The 23,904-nt window shown below is 39.9% G+C and overlaps 1 protein-coding gene across 3 annotated transcripts in view; it reads right to left on the bottom strand.

The window, feature by feature from the left end:
* KCNIP4 (potassium voltage-gated channel interacting protein 4) overlaps positions 1-20,667 on the bottom strand; it is a 460,551-nt gene extending 439,884 nt beyond the window's left edge. For 2 of the 3 annotated variants that reach the window (XM_049795527.1, XM_049795573.1), the window contains exon 1: positions 20,446-20,667. In XM_049795527.1, coding sequence (XP_049651484.1) covers positions 20,446-20,506 — 61 coding nt within the window. In that variant the 5' untranslated portion in view covers positions 20,507-20,667. The remainder of the gene's footprint in view (positions 1-20,445) is intronic. The other variant, XM_049795536.1, reaches the window with a different exon arrangement.
* Between the last annotated feature and the right edge of the window lie 3,237 nt (positions 20,668-23,904).

Raw genomic sequence — 23,904 nt, 5'->3', positions numbered from 1 at the left:
AAGAACAGACATTTCTCTGTTTGCCACATTTGGCAAAACCCTATATACTTGTACGAGGTACTGCTGAATGTCTCAAATCATACAACAAAACATACTTCTGTTGCTCTTGCCAGGATGATCTTTACTTTATTCGAAATTCATCTTACAAAATAGTTAATAATCTCAGAATTTAGTCTCAATCTTCTTTTTATAGAGGGAAAACTTGCAGGAGAATTTAGGGCCCTGTAGTGCACTTTGAACAGTACAATTTTATTTTAGAACAACTGCTACTCTCTGCAGAACCCTTGAAATTTGATGTCAGCGAAAAAGAGTCATTATACTTGAAGATTTCCACAGAGAGAAGTAAAGGATTCGGAATACTACTCTCCCTACCGATGCCTACATTTTATTTCTTTTTTGCTGTTTAAGTAAACTACTGACATTAAGAATAGGAAGAAAAGTGTCTCTAAAAATGGAATTAATCATCAAGGGAAGTTAAATGCCATAATGCCATTGAGAGTGAGTCAACCTTATCTAAGTTATCCCATTAGAGGTTTGCTGAACTGCATCTGGCTTTTAAGTCTAAGTTTGCAAGTCCTTAAGGGTGCAGAACTCTTATAGGAATCCATAAGAGCTCTATCAATAGAGAATGTGTGAGGGGAGGACATAACATCAACATTTGATTGGTTTTGTTGAAGGTTGAATTATAATTTGAATAGAAACAGCAATGCACCTGGGTTATTCCATCTAACATGCCACACAGCAGTGTTTATTACCTATATGATGTCCTAAACTTTGAGAAATAAAGATCTTGTGCTAACTGACCAGAAGAACGAACCAGGCAGCCAGGTAACTATTACACATAGACTGTGCAGCATCAGACCTATTGTCTTTCTGCCTGGTTTCTCCTTTCCTGTTAAAGGGAGTTACATGTACAGCACAAATAAACCGATGGATCAACATTTTAAAGACTAAGTCACATAGGTATCTGGTCATGTAAGAAAGTACTTATGATCAAAAAGCAGTGGTAAAGACAGGAAGCTAGACAGGATCTCTGCCTCTTTTTCTTCTCCACCATTCAATTTTTTTTTTTTTTATTTTCCCTTTTAAATAGAGATTTAGTAAGGCCTGGTGCAATGTGTCTTCATATCAGACATATTTAAGTGTACAGAAAGGAAAAGAAAAGACATGAAAATTATCCCGTTTCAAAAGTTTAAAAAATCAAATGTGCTTTAACCAAGTGTTTATAGCACTCAAAAGATAGAAGAGCTATTATAAAATAATCACATAAGACCACAAGAAGTGGCTCTTCAGTAAAAACAATTTAAAACATAAGTGCTTCCCCTATTACTAGTTATCAGAATCCTTTCCTAGCTGAACCGCAAATTAATCACAGGGTAGTATCCAAGCCTGCTATCATCCACATTAAAGTAATTTCTGGCTCATTAGCAAAAAACTTCAATTTTAATAAATAAGACATTAAAAAAAAAAAAAAGAAAAAGAAAAAAGCATGCTATCAACTTTCAGTACAAATTATGTCGCAACCTGGAAAACTAGACTTGTTTGCAAGACAGAAGAAACAATATGAAAAGAATAAATTACTTCAATAGTTCTGTGCTCAAAACCACTGTCAGTTCACTACTTCTGGAGTTTTATAACTGCATTTAAGTGGTTTTAGTTCCTAAAGGTGATGCCCACATACAACACTTAGCACTAGCTTTAATTAAGGTTTTGTGTATCCCCAGATTGCCCCAAGCTAGTATTAACAGTCATCTTATTTAATGAATGCAGAAACCATGGTCTTGAACAGGCTCTACATTAATTTGGTAAAAGGCAGAAAGCTAACGTACCAGACTTTTCTGAATGTTCTTTTTCTTGCAGTCTGGAGAAAGGATTTCTATATTCATTAGTGATGATCGTGTCTTGGAGCTTGAAGGAGCTGAGCATGGGTGCAGGCTCTCTCCTGATCAAAAATACCTTTAATTCCAGACTATTTTCAAGCATAAATTCAGACAGATTTTACAGTTTATGTCTTCTGTGGATGACTGTACATCTTCAAACAAAAGTGTTAATAGCAAAGGTCTTCCAAAGGTCCACATCTCCACTTTAAGATGTGTCAGTCAGTAGGATTTTCAGAAACAAATAATTATACACAACTTGGGTCTCTCTAATGCCATGTACACTGTTCTATGCACTTATGGCTTCATGGGTTTGAATATGACACCTGTCCCAGGCAATTGTATTACTCCCCACAATATCCTAACACCACTTCCTCCGTCCCTGGCCGTACATTGCTTGGGACTTCACCAAGCGGCACCACAGAGCTCTCTGTTGCAAATACAGCATGTTCCAACAAGCTGGGGCTTGTCAGCTTGGGGAGAAGCTATTTTTCTGATAGTCTGCTGTCCGTGGGAGGTTTGGCCAGTAAATGCCAATTTCCTTTACTAGTGTGGAGGGGTATGAACATTCATAATATAGCTATACAGCTCTCAAGATCAAAATAAGAAATCAGTGAAAAGCTTGAAGCATTCTGAGCATTGTTCATATCTACAAAAAAAAAAAAAAGGATACTTATGGTGCTCAATTTACTTTAGCAGGTCTAGTACAGGTAGGTGGCATGTACTAAAAAGCTCAGCATAGTAGTTGCAATATTTCCTGAAACGCCTTTCTGTGGTTTTAATTCTTATAATTTTTGATGGTTTATTTGAAGCATAGCTGTAGCCATGTTTTATTAAAAGGAAATCCTAATTTTCATTTTTGAAAACTAAGGATCTTGTTCTTATTTGCACTTTGAAAAATATGATTTTTTTTAATATGCAAACTGCTAATTGAAGTGACTGAATGTATATCTCCTCTCTACTAAAATAACTGGTATAGTATTGACAAGTTCTAACAGAACATTTTTTCAGCACGGAAAGATTCTTTGACCAAATGTCCCACTGAAGTCTTTAGTATAGGAATGTGCCCATCAGGACGATCTCAGAGTACTAAACTCTTTTTAAACTCCCATGACTTTGTAAAACCTAACAGATAATTTTCTAATGTGTGCTTTCAACACAAAATATAAACTGATAATCAAAATTTGAAATTTAAACTCTTTGGAAAGATTTAAGAGGTCGGGTTTTTTGTGGGTTGGGGCTTTTCCCCCTAATATTTAGCCGTGTAACAAATGCTTGCAAACAAGGTTAAGTGGATACTATGATTTAAGAATGAACAAGCCTCTATGCAATACTGTTCTTTACAAGAAAAGAGAGTTCAGAAAAGTACAAGTATTTCAGGTCTTGCTCCTGCCTCAAATATTTTAATGTGTTTTTTATTAACACAGTAGTTTTTAGTAAGAAAATGTAAAAAATAAAGGTTCCCTTTTTCATCAGTATGAAAAAAGAAAAAGGAACAAAGCCATAACTGTGATATCAGTATCCCATCTAGGATTAAATAAAGCCCTACGAGAGACAGAACTTCAGGTTAGGTGAAAATTTCCCATATTTTCAAATAAAGATGAAGAGAAAAATGTAATGCCATAAATCTAACGTAATAGTTCTGGCTTATATTATGATATAGTCACCAAATATTTTCCTTTAAAAAATAGGCTAATATTGACCTGAGCTCAGCTGTACGGCTCCCTGTGTTCAACTGTTAACGGCAAAAGTCTTTGACTTGACTGGAGACATCTTCTCTATGCAAGTTAATACACAATCTTAAAGCCTCTGTTCTGACTGCATTTCTTAAGTGGGTCATTATGTAATATCTAGAGGCTGCTCCTGTGGGCTATAACACATTAAGGAACTTGCAAAATCACTTAAAATTGAAAAATGTGAAAGAGATCCAGAACCCCTAATCTGGTTTCCTTTTTCCCTGGGAAAAGACGACAGCTTAGTATGTATCCCAGACTCAGGTTTTGAAAACTTCTGTAAAACCCAGTATGAACAGATATGTTTATTCTACCCCACTTGACTTACTCAGTTCATTCAGAAATACTACAGATGTACAATACAATCAAGTAAGTACCATACACATAGACACAGTGAAACGGGAAACAAAAATAATTTCATTTTCTTGCACACTATACATGCATATGCATACAGGTCCAACATTTCCACACTGTGGCTCAAATCTCCAGCTATTGGTGCTCTCCTAGGGCACTAAAGGCTCTTCACAAAAACAGGAGACCAACAAGGTTGAACAGACAAATCAAGAGCTCTAGAGAAACGGCAAAAAGGACAGATGCCATTCTACAAGGTTTCTATATACAAAACTAACAACAGTCTTAACAGATAAGGCTCACACAAGAGTTTATTCTCAAATTTAGTTTCAGATAGATCGTGGCAATAATATGTAACACTTGACTGCCTTCATCTTTGAGTACCTATTAAACTGTTCTTTTTTGTTTGTCTATGCATTGCTCTAATTGAGAACTGAGTTACTTAACACTGAACACCCAATATAATTCATTTCCAATCCACGAACTATTAGTTAACATAGTGCACCTTACACTGCAGAAACACTCTTCCAATTTAATATGTAACTACAGTCTTCCCTGCCGTTTGCTTAAAAATATTCATCCAGTTTTCTCCTCAGTGAGGACCATCCCTGGAATAACTTCTAAATACAAAACTATGCATAGAAATGTAAACAAAGACGAAAAATGCAATACTTGGGGGGCCACAAAACCATAACTGTCCCTAGAAATTTAATTGCAATTAATGTACTACAGTCACGGCATCACAGAAGGGCTGAGGTAGGAGGGACCTCCAGAGGCCATCTGGTCCAACCCCCCCTGTTTAAGCACAGTTACCTACAGCAGGTTGCCCAGGACCATGTCAAGGTGGCTTTTTAATATCTCCAAGGAGGGAGATTGCACAACCTCCCTGGGCAACCTGTGCCAGTGCTCGGTCACCCTCACACTAAGAAAGTGTTTCCTGATGTTCAGCAGGAACCTTCTGTGTTTCAGTTTGTGCCCACTGCCTCTGGTCCTGTCACTGGGTACCACTGAAAAAAGCCTGGCTCTGCACTGTCCCTTCACACTACACTGATGAGATGTCCACTGATGTCCACTGATGTCCATCTACACTGATGAGATCCCCCCTGAGCCTTCTCATCGCCAGGCCAAACAGTCCCAGCTCTCTCAGCCTTTCCTCATCGGAGAGATGCTCCAGTCCATTCGTCATCTTCATGGACCTTCGCTGGACTCCCTCTAGTATGTCCATGCCTCCTTTGTACTGGGGAGCCCAGAACTGGACACAGTACTCCCTCCACGTGTGGCCTCGCCACTGCTGAGTAGACACTTTCAGTCACTTTCAAGCTTCAAGAAAACACCATTAAGAATTTCCATTTTTAGCTTCCATAACAGAAGAGCTTTCTGCTTATACGCTTCTGGAAGAAGCAAACCTGCATGTTTTGGTTTTTTTAAGTTCACTGAAAGTGGGAGACAAGGAATGAAGTCTTCATGTATTCAAGATTTTAAAACATTTTTCATAGTAGGCTGAGGTGGTATTTACATGAGCTAAGAATAAATCTGGTAGCTGTGTCATCTCTGAAATAATTGGCTTTAGAAGCAATTTAGCAATGTTTAAAAGAAGTATAATCACTCTGAACATAAATTTGATTCTTTAACATAGAAAGACATTGCAAGGTGTAGTTTTTGAGCTTGAAAATATGACAAAGATGAAATAAGTTAATTTGGCTTCGTGGCCATTTCTATAGCAAGCAGAGGTAATATTAGACTTCATAGTCACGGTGTGCAAGGAAAACCCTGCCCAATTGCTATGGTCAAACTCTAAGTGTACTTACAAACATTCCTGAAATATCCAGTGAGCTGTGCTTTGGCACAGTATTTTAAAAGTTCCAATTCTAGTGCCATAACAAACTAAAGTAATTTATAAAATTAGTCAATCTTCACACAGATTTATACTCTTTGCAGTGCCAGTGACTTAATTTTCTCTCTGGGTTTTTACTGACTTTGTATATTGTCTCTGGACAAGTAATCGCATCCTGAAACAGAAATTACAAAAAAGTTACCAGGGTGTGTCTGCAGTATGCTGCAGAACGCAGTCTGTGATACAGCCGATCTAAGATGGTGTATTTACCAAGTCCAGCACTGAAATTCTAGCACACATGTATTCTACTTTTAAAACCTGTGATGCTTATTTTTGAGACAGATATACATTTTCCTATTCAAAAAGGCATTTAGCTGATGGGAGTTCTGCACTATGTTCTGTACATGTGTCGTTCCACAGTCACAATTAAACCAGAAGCCTGAATACACACAATGAGAATTAATTGCAAATTGTCAATCAGGCAAGTGATAGCAGCTATCAAATAGTGAGGAACAGCTTCTGCTCAATGATGCTGATGCTTGGTGATGGTGATTAGATGTTAGGAAAATCTCTGACTGAAAATTTGGCTTTATCAAGACACAATGTTGGTGATATTAATATAGTAAATCCTAAACTACATAGGTCTAATTGTTAAGAAACATCCCTAAAATATTAGGACAGTCCCTAAGCACGCCTCCATAAATTCCCTGAACTAGGAAGGATCAGATTTGAATTCTGCAAAAGAGACGAAACTGTGATTCAACAAACTCACCCAATTTCTGGGCCCCTGGAGAATGGGAAAGCTCCCACAGTGCTGTGTGATGTGGACATACTAGCATTTCCATTCAGATCAGGAATGTGCTTTCAGAAGAAGTCACCTAATAGTCCCCAGTTACCATGTTTTAGTTCACATCACAGAATGCACTTGGAATGCACAAATTAGATTTTTTTTAGATGAAATTAAGTGGGAAGATGTGCTCCAAAAGCTCACTTAATGCACTCCAACTATTAGCAGGCGTTTAGTCAGTCGAACTAGACTAGAGCTAGTCTGAAGTAAAACCCTGTAAAAATTATTATTATTACTCCACAACCCCATTTCACACTGCAAGTCTGAGCTACTATTTCCCAAATTTAGGCATAGCCCAAATGCCTAGACTGAGAAAGCCATGATCTTCCTACCAAGACTTCTCAATTTCATTTCTCCATCACTTACGAATTATTCTTCAAGAATTCAGAAAGTGTCCAGTAATTTTATTTTAAGATGGTGAGAATTCTGATTAAAAAGCATTGTGAACCTACCATCCAAGAAGAATATAGTTCTCCTCCTCACAGTACTATCAAAGATACATGATTACTGGCTTAATAGCTTAATAAATGAATGGTATAAAGTCAGAGCGCCAGCTCTGTGCCTCTCGAGAACTGCCTGATAAAATCCTCTGCCTGGGTTCATTAAAACAGCTTTACCACATCTCACCACTGAATTCAAACACACAGTTTAATTTATTAACATCCACCCACAGACAAGCTATCACAGAACTCTCCTGGAACTACAAGCTTAAAGAACCATATGCCTGAACTATCAAACTATAAAAATGAATTTGCATGATGAATGAAACGGCAATGTGCATTTGCAGCCCACAAAGGCAACTGTGTCCTGGGCTGCACCAAAAGAAGCGTGACCAGCAGGTCGAGGGAGGTGTTTCTCCCCCTCTACTCCGCTCTCACGAGACCCCACCTGCAGTACTGCGTTCAGCTCTGGGGCCCCCAACATAAGAAGGACATGGACCTGTTGGAGGCCAGAGGAGGGCCACAAAGATGATCAGAGGGCTGGAGCACCTCTCCCATGAAGACAGGCTGAGAGAGTTGGGGTTGTTCAGTCTGGAGAAGAGAAGGCTCCAGGGAGACCTTAGAGCAGCCTTCCAGTACCTAAAGGGGGCCTGCAGGAAAGCCGGAGAGGGACTTTTTACAAGGGTGTGTAGTGATAGGACAAGGGGTAATGGCTTTAAACTGAAAGAGGGTAGATTTAGATTAGATGTAAGGAAGAAGTTCTTCCCTCTGAGGGTGGCGAGGCACTGGAACAGGTTGCCCAGAGGGTTGGTAGATGCCCCATCCCTGGCAGTGTTCAAGGTCAGGCTGGATGGGGCTTTGAGCAACCTGGTCTGGTAGAAGGTGTCCCTGCCCATGGCAGGGGAGGTGGAACTAGATGATCTTTAAGGTCCCTTCCAATCCAAACCATTCTATGATTCTATGAATTTGGAAAAGATAGATAAAACCTCTATGGTCATTTGTATGCAAGTGCCATTCTAATGGTGGTTTTAATCAGGCACTGGACAAAAGTTAAATATCTTTGGAGTATATACACCAAAAATTAAAACTAGAAAGGCTTAAGCTGGAATAAAAGTTAAAATATATGGCATCTTTCTTGATTAAAGCCTCCTAGATACATCAGCCTTGAAAAATGAGAGAGGAATGAGCACACCCTATTTTATCATAATAGCAGCATTTGGTAAATACACTCATATAAAGCAGAGGCACATCTTTTCAACTGTAAGATGGTACAGAACTGATAAAAATAATCTGAATAAGAAGTGTTTGAAACTTCAAAAGCTTCGCTATTGCCTGTGACATTGACTTTTCATGTTAAAAAATTGTTTAAAGTAACTGTCTTCAGTTTTTATTTATGGAAGAGAGAACTAAGATGTTCATGCTACATATCAAATGTTCAAGAGCTAAAATATCCTTAGAAAAGATAGAGTTCATAAAAAGGTCACTGACAAAGTTTCATTTCTGAAGATCCAGATCCAATAGCTGGAAAGCTGTGCAAGTTGAAGCTGTACTTATCTATTTTATTTATTTGGAGTAACTGTTCAGATCATAAAAGAGGCATGTTCTGGAGGCCCTTGAGGATCCCTGTAGTCTTTCCATAGAAATGAGGTAAAGTTCATGGTTGTTATTGCTTGTAAGACAATGACTCCTACCTCATCCCAAATTCTTGAGAGCTGCTTCATACAAAGGTAAAAGATTTGCTGCCCTGCAAGGATATAACTTACTCTACAGTGATTGTTCCTCAGACCCAACAGGAACTGGGAGCTGCTGATCACACCTCCATGGAAGCAATAACTCCTACAGAGCTCTTCTAGGATTGGAAGAATTACCATCAACAGGGGCAAGCTGGAATCTCTCTTTGTGTGAGGCAGAAAGTATAAACAAGACTAAAGTCTGTAAGATATGCCAAATAATGTTTTTGTCCTATTCAGTACTGTAAAATCTTGGCTATGTATTTCATCCGTTTTGTGTACCAGGTTTTAAATGTAAGAAGATTTACTTTAGAACTAGGAAAAAGTTTGTACCAGGAGAGAGAAATTCTGGAGTAGATTACCTAGTGATGTTAAGAAGCACCCAGTACTTTTTAAGTACATTAGACAAAAAGCTGCCTGAACTACCATATAAATATTTAATCCTGCCTTGGGCCATCAGGATAAATAATAAGACTTCTAAACTACTCTTTCAAACTATTTGTCTGTGATTCCAAGTTTTTTATTGCTTTTATCTGAAAAGTACAAATGAAATCCAATGTAACAGAAATTGAGTTGGATTTTGCATCAGCCTTCTGCCCTGAGTAGGCTGTATGGATTACATACAGCTGTATGTAATCAGCCTGGTTAGTCACCGTCTGCCTAGCATTCAGAGACAAATATAAACCTAGAAACTTGACTGAGTATATGCCTTTTTATTTTATCCTTAGCCAGAAAATCCACAACTTTGCCATGGTGGTGGGATTTTTTTTCTTGAAATACAAGTTTCTCAGGTCATGATATTAAACAAAAATCTCAGCATTCCTTGAAGAAGTTTTGTTTCCCAGAAAGCAAATGATTAACTGACTCCTAAAAAGAGAAAATTGGGAGTTTGGTGGTTTGAATTGGAAATACTTTCCGGTATTCTGAGCAGGGAAACAGACTCTCGAATATCTCTATTTGTTTCTTTTATTCTTTCACATTATATTAGCATTACAAGATTACATTAGCATTACAAGGTGTATTGTCAATGTAATTGGGTACCCTCTAAAGCCATAGCCTATATTTTTGGTTTATGAAATGACGGATGATGCAAGAAGAGAGAAAAGCTTTATTTCCTCCTTTCTCTCTTTCAGAATCTGAAGGACTAAAGACAACTGTTCAAACACTTATGACCAAGTATATTTCTTCAGTATAACAGGATGATTCTCAGTTGTAAATGCTGCTCTATATTGCAACTGTTCTAAGATCAAGCCTTCCAATCATAATGAAACAGGCACTGATAGATCAAGAAGATCTATATTAATTGCTTCAGTGCAAGGTGCATTTAATCAATACGCACTCTTCTTGGAACACAAACCATTATTTGTTCTAGTGTTATTGCAACAAGAAACCGTTATCAGTTTATCTAATTAACAGTGTGTTTATTATTGAATACATATTTGTTCTAACACTACACCTGCAAAATGGACAGTATAATATCTACTCCATCAGCATTGTAAGTTGCCAGTTACCAAATAGGGATTTGATAATGCCATCAACTTTTTCTTGTTTGTTTTCAATGAGGAATTAAGTCTCTTAACTGACAGCATTTCTGTACGTATTCGTTGTGATGCAGCATATGTGAAAACACACCATTAATGTTTTGGGTTCTTAAAAGGAAAAACACACACAAAAAAAGCCTACTTTCTTCTGAATTCTTTAATTGAAAAGGTCCTAACAGATTGTCAGTCTAGTAGTAATTTAAAGTGCTGTTGATTAAAGTGACTGTTGATAAAACACTGCTTAATAAGATGTTAGAAATTTACTGGCACCTTTCAGGTAGCTTTACATTCCATTTTGAACAGGTCAAAATGTTCCTGCTTTTGCATTTCTAAGTATAGGCAGTTGTTTTTGAACCCTGGTGAAGTAAAACATACAGTTAAATTGCGAGTAGAGTTGTTTGTTGGGTTTTTTTTAATACAACATGGGGTTTTAGCTGAACACCCCCAATATCTTCAGGAAGGAAAAAAGTTACTGATTCTCAAGAAGTCTGGGATGACTCAAATACTTTAGAAATAAGAAGTGATCTTTATAAGTCTACGTTGAAATATAGGATTGCTTTATTCTAGTATCAGAAAATTAGCTGAATGCAAACAAATGGTGCAACTGAAGCAAAGATTTTTATGAGTCTAAATAATGTCTAAATGCTGTACAACCCTGCAGGCTAAGTAATTAAGCAAGGTATTCAAGTATGAATCTGTGTAATTTTAAGTCCTGCTAGCTCATATATTTAATAAAGATTTAAAGTACTAGGGGAAACTCGACAGCAGGTGTGCCATGTAAAAAGCTGTGTCACTGTATACCCTTAGTCGTGTCTGTTGCCTTCTCACCTTATCCTCAACATACTATTTTTCCTCCAGGCTACTGGAATTCAGTTTTATAAAACATGAATTAGGGACCCACCAGTTCCACTGGAAGCATCACACACTCGCCTCTCCTTTCACTGACAATCAGCCGACCTAGAAAGAAGTGCATGACCTCAAAACAACATTGCTCTGAGGTAAAAGATTACACAACCAAGGTGAGAAAGCGCTCATTTAGCTGAGGGGTTCACGTGCGCCTTCCAAGTGGCAAGCAGTGGCAGAAGAGGGGAGCCACTGCTTGAAAAAGTTGGAGGTTTCAACCTCCTCCTGCAAAGAGGATCTTCACCACCATGTAATGGAAGGCAGAAAGGGAAAAGCCTATCACCTATTTACCAAACCCATCCTGTTATTTGACCTCCTCTTTCCCCTGTTTCCCAAGTAGGGAAACAAATACGTAGTCCCAGAGAGAGAGACTGAAAGCGATGACTTTGAAGCAAACAATTAAGCGGGTTGATAGGTCCCAGCCACAGAGGTAGTTCTCTCATTTTCCCAGTTCTGGACAGTAGGCTGGGAAGATGATTGCACAATGTGGCATATTCCAAAAAGCAAAAGAGGAAAACCCTACCTCATCACCAACACAAAGACTGAAGAATGACATGGTATATAAAGTATATAGTATATATAGCATATAAAGTAGACCTAGTTACTGAAACAATAGCATGAAATTCTCTGTATCTTAATCACACTGCACATTCTCAACTTGCAGGTATATCTGCTTTGTTTTATTATATTTTTTCTTAGGCATCTTAGATTTGGTAGACTGCAGACCCTGGCTGTGCAGAGATCAGGGCAGCACCTAAGAGTCAGTGTGCGTATGTATTCAACTACAGCATCTTTTTAAAAATAACAATGAACTTTATTTGTACTCGTTTCAGTTACCAGCAGGTGGATGCTGCCAGCACACAATGCTCTGGAGAAACAGTCTAGATTTATCTTTCTCTCTGGATAGCTTACAACGTGATACGTTTTTTAATGTTGCACCTCAAAACACAACAAAATAACCTCAAATGTTCATAAATCAACATGGAAAAGGATACATAGAAGAGAAAGAGTGAATCAATAGATTTGCACGGTACCATTCACTAACTAAGCAGTGGAATAGAAGTCAGTAGTCAGAATGATTAAGGACATCAGGGTATCACCTGGTTAAAACCAGCTACATTGTCAAAACTCAAGACCAATGGTGATCTGAGGAAACACCTATCATACTGTTACCAGCATGCAATGAAGCAAAACATGATTCTATGGCTGGACCTTCTCGATATACATCTTTCACATTGCTTCAAAAGAGCATTTTTTAAGGATTTTTCTCCTACTTGTTTTAAGATAAACAGGATTCATTTATCTCCAGCTAAAGTAAACAGAACAGCAGATCCCAGAGTCTGCTTACTCCAGTACCACTGAAGCCATACACACGGGAAAGCATTTCTTGACCTTTTCCCTCTCCTTTCTTTTAACTGCTCAGGCAGGGATTGCAATCCCACAGCCTACTTTTCATTCTCCCAACACCTATCCGCACTGGGAAACCGCATGCACATACACAGCACGTCCCTCCCAGCACTGGTGCTAACTGGGCAGGGGGGGAACCTTTCCCTGGCCCATCTCAGCGCCTGGGCAGGGAAGGGGCACCTGCTGCTGCAAAACACCCAGGAGCGGTTGGTACCACACGCTTGGGCACGCTCTGAAACAAACTGTCTCAAAACAAGGTCAGTCCTTGCTAGGGTGTTCTTTGAAACTATGAGCAGCAACATTCATGCAAGGAAGCATTACAGTAGTACTGGTTCAGGTATTTTGAAAATGGGATCATAGATTGTTAATTTGTGGTACTTACCATGTACATAGGTAACTCCACATAGTACAAAATTCCAGATCTCCATGTTCAGTTCCTGTAATGCTTGTATCTAGCATGTTATATAGAGTGTGACTTTCAGATCATCATTTCAAATTGCATCAGGTAAGTATGTTAAAATTAAAAAAACCCCAAACCTGTTTTTGCCCACATTCCAACTTACTGCATGCATTTAGGACATTCTCCGTTTAGAATAGTTACTTTCATCATATTATGTTTATCTTTTTTTTGGCACAATGTTGTCTTTCAATATGTTTTTATTACAACATATGCTGTAATGTCATTAAAAGTTCTAAGTCAGATAACTATATTCAATTTTAAAAGTAAGAATTATGTAAATTTTGTAAATTTTTTCATGGGTTCTTCAACACTGAGTAAACCACGCTCTATTGATAAATACTTGTGATGTAGAATACAACGTAACTTCTTTGTTTGGATAGCGTTACCTTAAATTAAAAGACGAAGCAAATACAAGCAAATAACAGAATATACACAGCAACTCATAAGTAATTGAGGACTGTTTTGGAGCACAATCAACAAAATACATTTTTAAAAAATCAATATTTTGCTTTCTATACACAAACAGGAATATTTGTCAATATCACAGACTACATGTCTGCAGTGACTCAATGATTTCATCTGAATCATGTTGCTTCTCCTCTATTTAATAAAACTGTTCAAAGATTTGGAAATAAATTGGTACAGATTACCAGAAACATTTGCGTGAGAGTGTACAGAAAGCAGAATTTCTTACCAAAAAACCTTTTAATTACTGCTAAGTGTTTCCAACACAGTGGTTTTCTTCCTTTACATAGAATCACATAAACTTGATCTGTGTTTCAGTTCCAGGTTTAGCATTCTCCTGATTTTCACAAATAGTAGGGCCCAAATCCTTATCCACCGCAATTATTCCCACAGGTATCAAAGGGTTTATAGGAATAGTCATGATAGTCAAGCGACTCACTGTGAAGAAGTGCTGTTCTCGTCGTTCCCACTTTGGGCAAGGATTAATAAAATATCTGCCCTGTGAAGAATCAGACCCATCATCATGTTTTACGTTTACTGCTTGCCTTTCTAACAAATCCTAAATGTTTCTTCTGGATTATTAGCAAAAGTAAACTTTGATTCAAAAATAAGAAAAAGATTTGTTATACTAAAGCCTAATGACTATATTGATAGTCATAAAAATTTTCTCTGCTGGAAAGATAACTGAAAATTGTGAGAACAAGACATGTATCAGTAAAATTGATCTTTTTTCCTATCATTAAAATAGCTAACCCTTTCTTACTGGGCTTACGCTTTATTTGGTGTAAATATCTGGCATATGAATACAGATATTTGCTCCTATAATAAAATCCAAACGTTTAAACATGAATCATTGTACTCATCAGGGCAAAATGTTTATATTTAAAAATTCCCTATTATCATGCCTTCCATCTGTAGTTTATTCCTCCACTGGACACGTAAGCATCTATGACTTTCATACCACTGTTTGTGTCACTGCAGCATAAATTATAAACATACAACAAGGGATCACAACTACAAACTGTACCTCTAAAGAAATCTGTTTCATAGGTGAAAAAGAATATCAGAGCAACACTACTTTCAGACCTTTGACAGAAAGCTCCTTTTAATATCATATTAAGTCTCTGCTAGGCTGCCAGGAATAAAACACAGTATGTGTTCAGATCTACAGCTTTTATTCTGTGTTTGGGTTTATTCTTAGAGGTGAATGGATTCAATATGCTTTCAATCCAACCACGTATTTTAAACTGCTGCCAGTTCACAGTTGTCTACAGACCTCCCAAATTCATAACAGCAAGTCTAGAGACCAACCTCCTCTGCTGCTGCATCCATAAAGCTGATAACACAGAAATTATCTCTCTTGTAGAGTGTGAGAATGGAAAATGAAGAGAAAAAACCCAAGCTGTGATCTATATGATCCCAAGACTCCTGTAATATAATAACAAAATAATAATGAACCTCACAAAATAATTGGATTCCATGCTTTCCATAGTTTTATAGACTCCAAAAAATATACTTTCCATACATTTTCACTTCTCTTCCACATTCCACCTGGTGTACTCCTCGGGAAATTTGGGCCAAATTCTGCCTAGCCATCAAAGCAATGGCAACCAAAGATCTTGCCAGAGAAAACAGGATTCTGAAAGGACAACTACTATCAAAAACCTAGCGTCTATGTAAAACTTTTGTCCATTTACTTTTGACACAACGACACATTACAGTTCAGGCCAAACATTATGGAGACAAACCACCCCATTAACCTCGCTATTAACTGTCTCCAGCTGTGCTGCCACACTGTGCTCCAAAGAAAGAAGGTTTTTATATCTGTACTCCTTACACCCCAGAATAGGCCCAAGCCTATTAATTAATGCATGTGCTAATAAATAAGGGAATCCTACTTGGTTCAGATCACATTGACTATAACTACTGAAAAAATGATTTGCCTCCTGGACCAGTCCACAACCTTGTGCCAATGTTTTCTCTCTCATCTCAAGTAGGAGTAATGGCCTCTGCTAATATGAGACAATAAATGGCCAGTGTTGGTTTGGCAAGCAAGATTTTGAATGCGGTCTATTGAAAGAATGAGAGGACAAGCAGAATTGTGGGGGGAAGGATAGTACGACAGCTTGGCAAGAACACGCATATCTATGAAATAGTGAAGCAATCAGGCCTTGTTGTATTTTTAGATACTTTCTTTTTCAAGTGCCAAAGATTCCGAATAAATCACAATGGCAAACTGAGTGGCTGAGAGGGGATAGATTACAGATGAATGCTGCACGGATCAAATATTCAGCTCCAACCCAAAGCACGAGTCCTAAGTGCTTATCTGATACACTGTAAAAGCTTTCCATGACACACACTAGCTACTTCTCTTATGGCTGCACTAACTGCTAGATACCGTATCTGCATCTATATACTTCATAATGTCTAAAAACACCTGGAAAGAGTGAGTCAATTCTCTAAGCCCAATATACTTGAAACTTGTCCAGATGTTCAGTTATTTATGTATCAACTCTCTAAGCATGGGTAGCAACCTTGAAACACAGAATAATGAAAAAGAAGGCTGTATTTTGTGCAAATTTATATTTTTATTTATATTGATATAAAATTGATATTAATGGAAAGCCAAGGCATATTTAAAATATGACTCTGTGTACTAGAATTTTGCTTGTAATTACTGCTTCACATGCTCACTGAATACAGGAATTGGAGATGGAAGCAGAGATCACATTTTACACAGAGGCTTATGCCGCAGTCAGTTCTCTCAAAACGTCAATTATTTCCTCTATCCTGCAGGAGCAGGTTGTATATTTTACACTTAAAATATTTGCATCTATTTGTGTGTGCATTATAAAGATACCTCCTTTATTAGATCATGAGTCCGTTTAATTTATCCCTTCCCTTGTGTATTTGCAGCTTCCACAGAAACGTGGCATTCGGAAGCAGCATTTCTAGCTGACTGTAGCTCCTCAAGGAGAACATATCTGTGTTACAGAAGGCTCAAGGCAGAGATTGAGGATCCACTGGGACAGAGGTGCACAAGACAAAATGGCCAGAAGGTCTCGCATATCTAAGAAGACATGAAGAGTGTTCAGGGACAACAGATCATTAGTAAAAAAAAGTGACACTGACTCTTGACAGCATGTCCTATGGGTGGAGCTCCTAGACAAACCAAAGATTTCCCACTGATCTGGGTATTGGTGGAAATCACTTGGGGAGTCACTGCCTGCTTTTCGTCATGTCAGATGAATCCCAACTGGGTTATAAAGGAATTGGTCCAACACATACCACCAACACATAATAGGATTCCAGTATCCCTCAATAGGACACACTTTTGTTTAGTATCAATTGTATCTCGAGGTGTGTAAGAAGCTCCTTCCTCATTTCCCTCCTCCCACCTCTTCTTTTTTCCTGCAGTTGTTTTACAGTGCATTTTTTCCTCACTTTCATAATTTTTCTTAGCATCCCTTTTCCTAAATTCCTATTTTCAGCTTTTCCCATAGGTAGTTTCTTGTCCTCCTAGCACTGCTTCCTTTGTCTTCTAAGAATGCCTCAAGCTACAAGAGCAAGCCGTTCATTAAAAGCAAAAGTGAACACTGTTGCACAAGGATCTCTCAGAGGTATGGCAGAGAATACCAAACTCTAAGTAAACTTAAAGTTGGATAAGCACTTCTTAACAGTACTATCTGGTCCATCTTCTGCACATGACATAGAAATGACAGCCTTTTTCCTGACTTGCAGAATTTGCAGCTGCCCTGTCTAGTCAGAGAAAATCTTCAAAACTTCAAAATTACTCCATGGCTTTTGTAAATATATCTATTGTTTGAATAAGGAAGAGTAGACTGGTCAGCACAATCCCCATTCTGAATTCATTATACCCTAAAGCAAAGCAACCAGTTGCTGTGATAGTGTCTTACTCATATCAGTGTTCCCAACAGCTTAAGTTTGTCCTAGATATTGAACCCACAGGACACACTGTGGTTACTTATTCTTACCCACACAAACTTTTTCTGATAATCTCCCTCTGCTCTTCTCATTTTGCCAAGACGCTTCATGCCTTTACCTAGTAGCAAATGAGTTTTGGCTATCACTAGCACAAATACAACTTCCTTACAGGTAAGACATTGATAAAGACTGTTTCATGGGGCAGAGGGATGAAACAGTTCATCCTTACAATGGCTCCATATTTAAGAGAGGAAGCATTCTGTTTCTTTGGTTTGACTCTCGGTGGTTCTCCAACCGACATTAACTTGAATGTAAAAGATGCCCTGCAAGTTGCAATAGAGTAAATGTAAGAGGAAGAGCAGCTGAAAGGAGTCATTACTTGTTAAAAGGTACAAAATGTTTTCTTTGTCAGTAATAATTTTCATAATTTAAGCTGCTTGTGTGTTACTTGGGCTTTATTTCACTTGGAAAAATGAAATGGAGGAACAGTCACACTTCCGTTGGTTTCATTTTCTGAGTCTCATGCACTACCATCAAGTTCCTGTAACAACTCTACTGCAGGCATTACCATTTAAAAATAACTAATGTTTTAAGCATTGTTTCTATTTGAGGAGAAATAATAAGAAAAAATGCACCGAATGCTTCCTCATTAAATAACCAACAGACAGGTACATTCAGAAATGCGGATGGCACTGAAAATGAGTTGAAAGTTTAGGAGCTAGACAAGGGTGGAAAGGGAAGTTTAGATGAAAAAGGGCCAAAATCTGGGGAAGATGAACATACATGTGCTCTCTCACATAAGGAGGAAGCCCAGAGCACTGAAGCTAGACACTTGTTAGCTTCACATCACATCAAGCTAGTGACGAGATACAAGTTGAGAGGTTATCTAACATGTGACAATCTCCAAAAGAAAGGAGTTCTTTCCTTTTACCTGTCATTTTTATCTTTCCATGTTCTGTTTCTGGCATAGGAACTTATTTTTGAGAAATGTTTTTCCTACAGTAACTCATGTCTCAGATTTTGATTTTTATTCTACAACAGTGCAAAAGTGTATCTTACTACTTCTTACCATTACAAACTTAAAATGACTTCAAGCTGTTGTTAATTTCTAAAAGCTACAAGGCATGCATATCGTGAGAGCCAAAATGGAAAACACATCTAATATACAGTTCAACTGAAAACATTTTCTGTAAAAATATAATCTTGATATTTCGTATTATTTGCATAACATGGATTCAGATCGTATTTCCCCAGTTTTCGTACAGACACTTTTCAGTTACTGCTAACTATACCTATAGATAAAACATTCAGCTGCAAACTCTCTTTATGCTTCAACACCTACAGTAATGATCCAGAAACCAAATTATTCCTCAAGAGCACCTGTGCAAATCCACCGTGTCTAAATTATGACCTTAGTTTTGTTTAGCCCGAAGAGTCCTACATGGTGGTTGCACAGGTGTAGCTAAGAGCCTGCCTGGTGTTTGCCACTGATGATGTATGGGTTACGGAAAAACAGTGTGACTTTCAGGTCTCTAACAGACTAGAGCTGTAAGGCTGACAGTGGTATGTGGAGGGAAAAGTCTTAATTATAACTTGGAGGGGTTGGATCTGGAAGACAGTGAGAAGCATTACAACGTCACTCCAGTGGCCGAGTCCCTCGTTGGACAACCATAATGACTAAGTATGCATTTTTCCTCTGAAGCTTTTAAGAAATGCAAAGATGGATTAACAATTGAGCCGACAGCCTAAAACTAATTGCATAGTCAATTACAAAAGTTCCCTATCACCAAAGCAAATGAGCTAGTATCCTATCTGAAGGACTACAAGCCCTAACACATGAGAAAAGGTGGGACATTAAGGAAAGAGAAAAAACCAAGTACAATCCAACAGAGGACATGTGGCCGTGAGCCTGTTCTAGCAAGCAAAAGACTATTCTGAAGCATCAGAAATCAAGCAAAGGGTGGAACTCCCCTGTGTCTTTCAAGCAACTTGATGGTTAGGCTGCTATTCTACACTGGCATCACACAGTTTATGAGAAATCTCGCAACACAGCAGGAAACACGAAATAATTTTCCATCTTTTCTCAGAAAACAAGTTTCCCCTGGTTTTGATTGGCTGTCTTGCAAAGTTTTGCATTAACTGTCCGACCATCCTCTGCTTAACCAGCCACCTTGAACTGGGCACCTTCCTCAGCAGCATCATGTTACCCACTGGGCACCCAAGCAGCTTCGTTTCTATAGAACTCCGTTTCCTACCCATGCTAGGAAAAAACTCTTGGGACTCCAGGAGTCACAGTCACCCTAGAGGACTGCAAAGCAGGCTTTCCTCCTCCCTAAAACGCAAGTTATTCTGTAACCTTCCTCAGGTGAAAGAGCAACTGCAGTTTGCAATACAGAGAAAGAGAAAGGCACCAGATAGCCTTTGGCTTACCAGAAGCAGCTGGTCTCCATCAAATACTTGTTTCTTAGGCATCAGGAAGGTACAAAGGAGACCAAAGCAGGGAGGTGTAAGTGGGACTGGTCAAAATTACCTCCTGGGAGCTGGTAACTAGAGAGGGTGGGCATGGTTCGCCCGGGAGGTTGGTACCCAGCCCCGGGTCATTTCAGCGAAGGCAAAAGTACCAGTTAGGTCACAGCAGGCATCTTGCGGCGGGCTTCGCAAAGCCTTGAACGTTTCTTAGCCCGAGACCCCGGGCATTAAGCGCTTGCTCGCTGTCCCCATAGCCACACGCGCATTTTCCCAAGACAGCACAGATGCGTTTACCCCACGCGAGCGGGCGGCTCCCCCCCTCCCCGCCCCACGCCAAGTTGCAAGACTTGCTGCTTGAAGGCGGGGGGGGGGGGGGGGGGGGGGCGAGACCCCAAAATAACTAAGAAGAGAAACCTCGCGCCCCCACGCTGCTCGCGTCCTACCGCCTGTGGAGCTGGCCTCCTCCAGCTGCGCCGAGATGCTCTCCACCCTCCTCACATTCATGCTGGGAGGCGGGAGGCGCCCGGAGCCGCGGCGAGGCGGGACGCGGCGGGGGAGCGCGGCAGCACCGCCGCGCCGGGGCCGCGGGAGCCGGAGCGGGGCCGAAGCGGAGCGGAGCGGAGCGGGGCCGGGCGCGGCGCGGCGCGGCGGAGCGGAGCGGAGCGGAGAGGAGGGGAGCGGGGCCCCGCCTCGGCGGCGGCGGCGGCGCCTCCCCCGCCACCCGCGGCGGCGCGGGGCGGGCCGCGGCGCGGGGCTCCGGGGCGCCCGCCGGCAGGGGCGCCACCTCGACCCCCTTCCCCGCCGGGCGAGGGGCTGCTCGGCCCCGGCTCCCCGCCCTGCCGGAGGGACGGCCGCCTGCTGCTCCGCGGGGCTGAGCCGGCCCCCGCGCCCCCGCGCCGACTTGGGAGCGGGGGCAGCCGCCGGGAAAGCCCCCAGCGGGAGCGCGGCAGGGCCGGGCCGTACTCCCCGCTCTGCTCTGCGGCTGCACGCAGGCTGCAGGTGGTTCCCGCATCACCTGTTAGCCAGCGGGCCGCCCGGGACACGGGGCGTGAGAGAGCCCTTGCGCGGGGGAGCTCCCGTCTCGGCTGCGCCCCACGAGCACCGCTGTGGGGTTAGCGCGGGCTGGGGAGCCGGGAGCGCTCCCAGAGCGCCGGGCTGCTCGGTGGAGTTGCTTGCCAGCCCTGCGAACACCGGCACCAGCACGGCCGGCAGCTCGGGTCTGCGAGAGCGAGCCCGTAGCGTATCAACCCCTCTCCTCGTGGTACAGAGCACTGCATTGGAGCAAACGATGGTACATGGTACCGTAGGACGTGAAATTCTAGGGGCACAGAAGCGATACCAGCCAGAAATTACTTAGGCACCTTGAACAGCTCTGGGGGGGGAATTCCGGTGATTCCACCGAAACCAACGAGGTTCCACCCTGCGACATCAGCACCGATTTGGCCGTTGTGCTTGAAGAAGAAGGGAAAGGGCATTTTAAGACCGCTTCGTAACTCCTCTAATTTATAAAGGACTACTGTGACGTACCATTAGAAGATGCCTCCATTATGGCAGCTCTCCCAGTTCAATTTTATGCAGATAACTTTTTTATTCTTCTTTACCGTTTCTTTTGTTCCTACACGAATAATGCCTTGTTTCAGAAAGCCCAGTTATCATTCTCTTTGTGTACATCCCCCCCAAAATGATAGTAATTTTTTTTTCAAGGCACATAAAGGTTATAGGCTTAGCTACCTAAAACCTTAAATATTATTTTTGATGTCTTATTTCGTATTAGTCCTTGAACCACATATTGTAAAGATTCTCATGAGCTGAAAGATGAGGGAGTAATTCCTTCACCACGCTGCCAAGTAATGCTTTAGGAAAAGACTTCTGTCTTCTTCTATTCCATGGGACAAACCTATATCTGTTTTCACTCCAGAATGATGGAATGATTGACGACTTGAATGGGCAGAGATACTACAGTGTACTATAACACTGGCCAAGAACAACTCAATGTTGAGTAGCTTTTGCCAAGTGTTCTTTTTTGATAAAAATACATTCACTGCTGGAGGTTTAGGAAAGGCTGTGGAGAGACAGGATTCAGAGAACTGTATTTGTTATAGGCCCTCAAAAGATTTCCCTTCTATAAGGTGAATCCTCAGGTAGCCAGGATATGGCTCTTCCTCATCAGAGAAATTCAAAGTAGTCAGAAGAGAGATCAGGATTTGGTTTCATTACCAGGATTTGAGCTTACCTATTATCAAGAAGCTAACCTTACAGAAAACTGTAATTTATCACAGTTTTGCAGGAGTCCTTGTTGTCACATGTGTATAGTGTTCAGAGTGAGGCAATTCTGATTTATGGCTGTCACTTCCCCTTGCTGTCTTTGCTGTACCCCAACATTGTATCAGAACTCCGTGAGCTATGAAAACACTCTAAATATACGTGAGCAGCTGGTCATAACAGGGTGAGCTAAGGCGGGAATGGTAGTAATATATCAAAAATACCTTTGCAGTTGCCAGTTAAGCTAGACATTCATCTTGTGTCTTGGAAAGAATTACAGGTATGCAGCACAGCGCAGAACTGCCTACCAAGTTTGTACAGGTAAGGTAGCATGTGTCACCTCTATGATCAATTGTGTCTGAGGCAAAAAAAAAAAAAGAAAGTGACCCAAATAAACTGAACTGTCTCCATAAATCTGCATGTTTCTCTCAAGCTCATCTTCTTTATTTTTCTGCTTGTTGTCTTTGTTTCCATCCACCTGCTCTTTGCCTCCTGTTCTTCTTGATGGGCCTTGCTTGAAATAATTTGATCAGTTCCCTCTGCATACTCTTTCCATTTTGTTCTCTTGGGATTTAAATACTTGTCTTGGAAAAAGCCATAGTCTTTCCCAAACTTCCTTTTGAACTTTTACATGTCCTGGCTGTTTAGATCTATTAGTTTTCTCTTACCTTGTAGATACTTATTTTCCTTTTTCTCCACCACTGCCAGGGACATCTAAATGTTACATATTATTTACCATTCAGTTACACGTTAGGGGTGCAGTACATAAAATGGAAGCCTATTTAAAAATCACTGGAAAAATGCTCAGCTAATACAGATAATATATAATCGTCTGACTTCATAAGAACTATAGCAATAATAGAACTGTGCAGATTTTCAACCATTGAGCATCTGGTTTACTTTTCTCTAACTCTAGATTATGACAATTATTGGCAGTAATTGACAGACATAAAGATTAAATATGTATCATTTTGATGCTCTGTGCAAAACAAAATATACGTCAGAATGTGGGGTTTTTCCAAATTTGCTTTAAAGGGCAAATTCCTTATTGTTTACCAAACCTGATTCAGTTTCCTCCAATTAGCATGTCAAGCCCATGTATCTGCTCTATATAACATTCGCTAAAAATTGACATCAACTGTGATTTCATCCCTTCTATATAATTATATTTGAATATATAATTATATTTCTATGAATATAGAGTTTCATTCTAGTTTCTACTTTACAAAATATAGAACTCTTTCCTCTCTCCCTCATTTATTTCAAATATTTATTTTGGAGCTAAATACTTAATAATACCTTAAGCATATATTTAAAAGGTACATGTATGGCCAAAGATTTCTTCCAGTCGCCTGTGATAAAAGTTTAATTTCTTCTTCTCGAAATAGTTGATGTACTTTACATCTGATTTCTTTAATTATAATCTGAATCAGGATATTTCTGTTAGCCTCAAATGTAAACTAATTGGAACGATTTAAAATAATTATGATTCAGCATGTCCAAATCAAGCTCAGATTTCCACAGCTGTTTAAAATATATAAAATTGTTAAATTGTGAAGCTAGACTGATGATCAAGGATGCATTTTCATCCAAAAGAGAAAATCAAATCACCTTTGGTGAATAAAAAAATATTCATCATG

The sequence above is a fragment of the Accipiter gentilis genome, chromosome 3 (assembly GCF_929443795.1).
Source record: "Accipiter gentilis chromosome 3, bAccGen1.1, whole genome shotgun sequence".
Classification (NCBI taxonomy): domain Eukaryota; kingdom Metazoa; phylum Chordata; class Aves; order Accipitriformes; family Accipitridae; genus Astur; species Astur gentilis.
This window is presented reverse-complemented; position numbering and strand designations above follow the sequence as displayed.